This window comes from Arvicola amphibius, chromosome 1 (genome assembly GCF_903992535.2).
Source record: "Arvicola amphibius chromosome 1, mArvAmp1.2, whole genome shotgun sequence".
Classification (NCBI taxonomy): domain Eukaryota; kingdom Metazoa; phylum Chordata; class Mammalia; order Rodentia; family Cricetidae; genus Arvicola; species Arvicola amphibius.
Genome location: NC_052047.1, coordinates 145,235,392 through 145,242,413, shown reverse-complemented (window position 1 = coordinate 145,242,413; position 7,022 = coordinate 145,235,392). Strand labels below are relative to the sequence as shown.

At 58.1% G+C, this 7,022-nt stretch overlaps 1 protein-coding gene across 5 annotated transcripts; it reads left to right on the top strand.

Annotated features, from left to right (window-relative positions):
• The first annotated feature begins 3,653 nt into the window (after positions 1-3,653).
• Cdkn1c (cyclin dependent kinase inhibitor 1C) lies at positions 3,654-6,358 on the top strand. Of its 5 annotated transcripts, none has more exons than XM_038341725.1 (4): positions 3,654-3,827; positions 4,005-4,933; positions 5,444-5,582; positions 5,672-6,358. In XM_038341725.1, the coding sequence occupies exons 2-3, from the start codon at positions 4,012-4,014 to the stop codon at positions 5,575-5,577; spliced, it is 1,056 nt and encodes a 351-aa protein (XP_038197653.1). In that variant the 5' UTR covers positions 3,654-3,827; positions 4,005-4,011; the 3' UTR covers positions 5,578-5,582; positions 5,672-6,358. The 5 variants fall into 5 exon arrangements, with proteins under 5 accessions (XP_038197653.1, XP_038197643.1, XP_038197632.1 ...); XM_038341715.1 differs by having other exon boundaries at positions 4,002-4,933; XM_038341704.1 differs by having other exon boundaries at positions 3,964-4,897.
• Positions 6,359-7,022: the final 664 nt, after the last annotated feature.

The window sequence follows — 7,022 nt, the reverse complement described above, 5'->3', positions numbered from 1 at the left end:
CCTTGAAAGTGCATCATTAACAGGGAGCCAGCTGAAAAACCCCTCTCCCAAATGAAGAGATCCCAGAAGGACTATGGGAGATTGCTCTCTGCCCATGGCTGTCCAGGACCTCCATAAGCAGCAATGTGTGTCACCCGGTCCTTTGGCCTTCTCCCTCTAGTTCTGACCCTGGGCCTGTAGTCTCCACCTTCCTTGATGGATGGATGACATGTGGCCGCCCATGGCTTCATGGAAAATTCTTCAAGGCCTTAATTTATCTGATAAGACAGCTCAGGGTCTTAGAATCTGTGAAGGCTTTAGGCAGATTTGACTAAGGGCCATGGGGGAAGACATATCTCAATCCTATATTTGGTTACCCCAGGAAGTCCCCAGAACCTGGGGCTGTGGGTCAGGCGGTGTATGTGACCAGGAGAATCATCCACGCAGGCAGGAAAGGGAGGCATAGGGCAGCCAGGAAGCTGGTGCTGCCCTAGTGGACCACCAGGGGGCAGCATGAAGCAAAGGACAGACCTTCTGCCTTCGCTCTAGTTAGGGGCTAGAAGACCCTGGGCACGGGGCTTCCTCGGGGTGCCTGAGTCCCTGTGGCTACTGAGCAGCTATGCCGGTGTTGTGAGTGTGACCCCAGGACGTTCTGGGAAACTGAACTGGCTTAGCTGTTCCAATCTCCTCTAAGAATGAAAGTGCGGGAGGGCTGGGGCCAAGATTTTTTTCTGCGTTACAATTCACTAATCAAATCTTGGTTCGAGGAGCTGGAGGGTGTAGGTTAAGCTGGCCTTAATCACCTAGGAGCCACAGCAAGGGTTTAATCTAGGCAGCCCGTTTCCTCCTCGGAACATAGTGCCCAAGTGTCCGCTTGCCTGTTGTGTGTTCTAGCTGCAGGCAGTAGCGCCACGGTAGAGTCAGCTCCAAACTTTTAGCAATGAAGGACGCAAATTTTATTTATTTATTCATTCATTTATTTTCGGTGCCGGGGATGGAACCCAGAGCCAGGGTTCATACTTTTCAAGTGCCTTACCACTGAGTCACCCTCAGCTCTTCAAATTTTATCTCCTACTTCGATCCCTGGAAGAGCGGCTGTGTCTGAGCCTTGCCACGACCCCTTTTTTCCCGTTTGGTCAGCGGGTGTGTACACAGAAAAACAGCTCCCATGGCCGTCATCTAAACGGGTGCACATGAAATTTTGCCAGAGATCTGCGGCACAAACTGGTCTCTGGACTTCGATGTGCTTTTCCCAGGTGCTCTGGAGAAGCTAGAGGTGAAGTGGACACACTGCTCAAGGCTATGGGTGAAGACTGCAGGACAGAAACAGCGCTCTACTCACCGTGACCAAGGGAGGGGTCCCAGGGCTTATACTTCCTTTACCCCACAAGAGGGAAACCCAGAAAACTTGTCCCCGATGAGCCGGACACCAAACAGGCACCCCCCAGCACCCCACCCCTCAGATCTCCACAGCAACACAGCAAAAATGTACTTTTCCCCTTTGGATATATTTTTAATGACAGAAAATAGAAGGTAAGTCTTGTAGCCAGACAGAGGTTTACTTACGTGCAGACTACATGGGCTGGCGGGCTAGGTGTAGGACTCGGCCCTTCCCCTGGAACCAGTGTGCCTAACAAATCCGTGGATGCTATCCTTGATAGACTTGCAGAGTGGTCACTTCCCCTGGGTTGAGGTGGGACAAATAGACTGATCAAACAGTAATATAAAAGTAGAAAGCAGCCGGACAGTGATGTGCACACCTTTAGTCCGAGCACTTGGGAGGCAGAGAGGCTGGTGGATCTCTGTGAGTTCAAGGCCAGCCTGGTCTACTAAGCGAACTCCCAGACAAACTGTCTCAAAAAACAAACAAACAAAAAAACTACAACAACATAAAAACAAACAAAAAGTAGAAAGCAAACAAGACAGGCAACCTAGGGTGGGGGTGTTCTAGCCAGGCTGATGCTCAGTGAGGCAGTCTGCACAGCTCATCTGGGCACCTATACTGCTTCTCCCAACAATAGGGCACAGCAGCTCCGCACCACAGAGGGTGTGTCCAGTCTGCACAGCAGCTTTTTGGCCTGGGTTGTGGGTAGGGTGGGCCTTCTCTGTCCCTGCCATCTTTGACAGCGGCAGCCTGGGTATTCGGACTGTTGGGGAAACCCTGGGAGCCAGGTGGTCACTAACAAGCATGGTCCTGTGCCCAGGGGTCTCTGGTGAGGAGAACCCAGGGTCAGAACTGACTCCTTCTGACCCTGGACTAGTTGATTTTAGCCTTTAGCGAAGGGGTTCAGAAGCCTTTGTTAGTTTGACTTTACTCAAGAAAAATATCATGACTTACCAATGTCCTGAGAGATTTGTAAAGTGGTGTACTAAGAAAAAGACATCCTCACAGATCACAGATGCTGGTCTCTCCCCCAGGGCAGCTTCCAAACCTCATCTCTCACCTGTTCCAGGACGACCTATTCACTGGCACCTGGCTTCAGGGTTTGACGATCTCTTATGACCACTCGCCTTCCTGGTTGTTCCGAACTACCTAAGCACTGCAAATAGGTTTCTGTCTCCGAATTCTCAGAGGCAGTTTCCTCTGGGAGCGGAGAGCTTGGGCGCTCTGCACGGCCTTTCAAGTATGGCCGGAAGTCCTGGTTCCCCACGGCGGGGGAGGGGGCCTGCTCCTGGCACATGCCGGAGTCACCTTCTGGACTACCTACTCTAAATAATGGACTCCTTTCGGCGGCAGCGGTGGGGGTGGGGGTCTGCAGGTCGCAGTCGGGGTGTGTTTGTGTGAGTATACAGGGCCCCACCAAGAGGCACTACTGTGGAGGAGGGGTGGGTCTTTCCCTCTTTCCAGCACAACTACTTCCAGTCAACCAAGGCAGGCAGAACTGGTGCCTGGATATAGCCTGACGGGTCCTTGAGCATCTAGAAGTGTCGTGATGTAGGTATAGGCCAGGATGGAACAGCTGGGTAGGTGGACCCACATAGATCAGGCTTCAGGTCAGGCCCCCAAGACCTCCACAATATTGTCCCTCTGGAAAAGAATAGAGCGGATCCCTGTCTCTACCTCCTTGTTGGAGGCTCTTAGGGCCAGCAGGTGTGCAGACACCTCGAACGAAGGCAGGGACACAGGCCTGGGTGCAGAGGGCAGCTCCAGTCATGGTCCTGCCAGGGACAGGACCCAGCTGGTAGGGGTGGTTTAAAGCCCTATCAGCTGGCGCAGCCCTAGTGAGAGCACAGGCCGTGGGGACCGAAGGACCTGCACCGACGCCGGTATCGCCGAGGGGCAGTGCCCAGCTTCAGGGTCCGAGGGGGCGCGCGCGTCGCGGCTGCGCAAGCCCCCGCCTGCAGACAAGGGCGCCCGGGGGGGGGGGGGGGGGGGGGGGGGGCGAGGGGGAGGGGCGTCGCGGTGTCACGTTACCGCCCGCAGAGCTCTTTAACTTGAGCCCCGCCCCCTGTCCCGCGCAGCCCGCTCTCAGCGCGGCCGCCAATCAGCGCACGCCCGTCGCCGGCCCCGCCCGGCCCCGGGGGTGTGTGCACACGGCCAATGAGCGAGTCTAAGGGGCCGGGCCTCTGTGGGCGGGGCGGGGTGTCTCGGCCTATCGCCGCGGTGTTGTTGAAACTGAAAATACTACATTATGCTAATCGTGAGGAGGCCCGCGCGCGCGGGGGTGGGGCCAGCGCGTATAAAGGGGCGCAGCGGGCTGGGCGTTCCACAGGCGCTGTGCTCGAGGGGTGCCGGCTAGGCCCGATTGAGAGCAAGCGAACAGGCAGGCAAGCTCCGAGGGGGCGCGGCCCAAGCTGGACAGGACAAGCGATCGAGACGCAGGAGCCGTCCACCACCAATCAGCCAGGTAGCTGCCGCGTCCCTAGGCAGAGGCGGACGCGGGCTGTGCAAGGGGTCTCGCCCACGCCCATCCTCCGCCCTCCTCCTCTCCCCTCTTCCTTCTCCTCCCGCTCCCTTCTTTCTCGCCGCCCGCGTTTGCACAGCCTTCGACCATGGGCATGTCCGACGTGTACCTCCGCAGCAGAACAGCGATGGAACGCTTGGCTTCCAGCGATACCTTCCCAGTGATAGCGCGCAGCAGCGCCTGCCGTAGCCTCTTCGGGCCTGTGGACCACGAGGAGCTGGGCCGTGAGCTGCGGATGCGCCTGGCGGAGCTGAACGCCGAGGACCAGAACCGCTGGGACTTCAACTTCCAGCAGGATGTGCCCCTTCGAGGCCCTGGTCGTCTGCAGTGGATGGAGGTGGACAGCGAGTCTGTGCCCGCCTTCTACCGCGAGACGGTGCAGGTGGGGCGCTGTCGCCTGGTGCTGGGGCCCCGGCCTCCCCCGGTGGCCGTGGCTGTCATCCCACGTTCTGGGCCGCCGGCTGGCGAGGCCCCCGACGGCCTAGAGGAGGAGCCTGAGCAGCCGCCCAGCGCCCCAGCCTCGGCCGTGGTCGCGGAGCCCACCCCACCCCCGACCCCGGCCCCGGCCTCAGATCCAACCTCAGACCCGATTCCGGACGTGACCCCGGATGCGACCTCGGACCCGACTCCAGACCCGATCCCGGACGCGAACCCAGACGTGGAGCGTCAGGACGACGAGGAACAGGTCCCTGAGGAGGTCCCTGAGCAGGGCGAGGAGCCGGGTGCTGAGCCGGGTGCTGAGCCGGGAGTTGAGCTGGGCGCTGATCAGGGCTCTGAGCAGGGCGAGGAGCAGGGCGCGGAGCCGGTCGATGAGCAGGGCACAGACCCGATCGAGGAGCAGGGCGCGGAGTCGGTCGAGGAGCAGGACGAGGAGACCGTGGAGGAGCAGGGTGCTGAGCCGGTCGAGGAGCAGGACGAGAACCAAGAGCAGCGCGGCCGGGAGCTGAAGGAGCAGCCTCTCTCGGGGATTCCAGGACGTCCCGCGGCCGGGATTGCTGCGGCCACTGCGAACGGTGCGATCAAGAAGCTGTCGGGGCCTCTCATCTCCGGTGAGCCCCGCACGGCCCCGCCCCGGCCCGGCCTCGCTTTGTCCGGCCGGCCGGGCTCTCCCTCGCCCTCGGGGGCCTCGCCCGGTCCCCGCCTCCTCCCGTGGCATTAAAGGGCCCGCGGCGCTTAGGGCGCGGTTGCGCCTGCACCCCTCTCCTACTGGTGGGGGTGCATCCCCAAGGCTCCCGAGCGTGCAGTGGGAGGGTAAGCCTGGCCGCGACCCACTCGGATCGCGGTCTTTGGCTCGGGCTGCGGGAGCCCCTTAGGGCGCCGTGTGTGCGGCATGGAGGGGGTTAAGTGCGGCGGCAGCCCCGGGGGGCTTGGCCGCGGGACAAGGGGAAATGCTTACACAGCACATTGCGCGGCGACGTAAACAAAGCTGACCCGCCGCGGACCTCGGCGCGGGCGGGGATGGCGCCCCCACCCCGGCCCAGCGCCCTGCGCACTCCGCCGGCCCCCTCGCGGGTCTCCGGGCCTGCCCCGCCCTGACCGGCTCGCGCTGTCGCCCGCAGACTTCTTCGCCAAGCGCAAGAGATCTGCGCAGGAGAACAAGGCGTCGAACGACGTCCCTGCGGGGTGTCCCTCTCCTATCGTGGCTCCTGGGGTGGGCGCGGTGGAGCAGACCCCGCGCAAGCGTCTGCGATGAGTTAGGTGAGTTCGGCGCCCCCCCGGGGGTCGCGGAGGGGCCGCCCCCGGGGGGTTCCCGCCGTGCGTGCTCACCTGAGTCCCTTTTCCCGCAGTTTAGAGCCTAAAGGCCAGAGAGAACTTGCTGGGCATCTGGGCAGCGGACGATGGAAGAACTCGGGGCTTCGGCTGGGACCTTTCGTTCATGTAGCAGGAACCGGAGATGGCTGCGCAAAGCAGCCCACGGTTTTGTGGAAATCTGAAAACTGTGCAATGTATTGAGAACACTCTGTACCATGTGCAAGGAGTACGCTGGTCCCAAGGTGTAAAGCTTTAAATCATTTATGTAAAATGTTTAATCTCTACTCGCTCTCAGTGCAAAAAAAGAGAAACTAGAAAACGTAGAACGAAGGAAAAAATGAGAAAAAGGAAAAAAACATGTATATTTGTACAAAAAGTTAAAAAAAATTATGCTAACTTAATATTTGTATTTATCCATGCGTGGATCTGTCTTCCACGCAACTGCTGGGTTATTGATTATTACCAAAGGCACTAGAAATCACCAGCTTCAGATTACCCACAAATGTAAATCTACTTTTATATTAGACTCTAGGGGAATGGTTGTTGCTTCAAAGCCCCCACACATTCATCTCCAGTTAGCTTACAGTCTCCCCCGTGCTTTATTAGATTGCTCTTAAACTTGGTGACCAGACTGTCGAAATGGTTCCTGTGCTGCCCCATACCAACTGCCCAGGGCTCCTCGTCCGCCAGGTTCTAAATAAAGAGGCCCAACAAAAATTACACTTCCAGTCTGTTTGTTCTTTTACACTTCTGTAGCCCCAGAACGGGGGCAACTGAAAATGGTGGGTGGGGGGCTGGGGCAAATTGGGGAGTCAGTCAAACATCATCACCACTTGACAGAGTTGGCCACTTACAAAGCGGGGAGGGGTGGGTGCGGCTTTCACTGGGCCTACTGACCTGCTACTCAGGTTTGGGAAACAAGTGTCTGCCCACAACAGCCTCACTTTTCCTTCTAACTCCAGCCAGGCCTTGATGGGGACTTGCAGGACTTACTACAACATACACAGCTCACATGTACCTGTAGAAGTTCTCTATGTGCTGAGTGCAGCAGCGCCCTGAAAGCTCCAGGGTCCCTAGGGTCCATAAGGCTGAGCACCCCCAAGAGTGGGTAGCATGATGGCTTGGCAGGGAGTGGGGACATTGGTGAAGAACAAACACTAGAGGAGAACACAGAGTGAGGTGCCTGTGAGTGGGTGGGTGGGGGATGGGCCCTGACCCAGCTTCTGTGGAAGAATTGAAAGTGACATCTCCTACATAACATGCCCTGTTTCCCAACAGTGCATGGGGTTCCAAAGAGCCCCCTTTTAGTATAAAAAGGAAGGGCTCTTTATACCTGGTCTATAAACCTATGAAAGTGATGGCTTTCAAAGGAAAAGGTGACATAAA

What these genes read in the sequence shown, in the direction of transcription:
- Cdkn1c (XM_038341695.1), top strand. Translation starts at nt 3,973, where the DNA reads ATGGGCATGTCCGACGTGTACCTCCGCAGCAGAACAGCGATGGAACGC. An exon ending in GTCGGGGCCTCTCATCTCCG is followed by an intron (nt 4,934 to 5,443) that starts GTGAGCCCCGCA and finishes TGTCGCCCGCAG; the next exon opens with ACTTCTTCGCCAAGCGCAAG.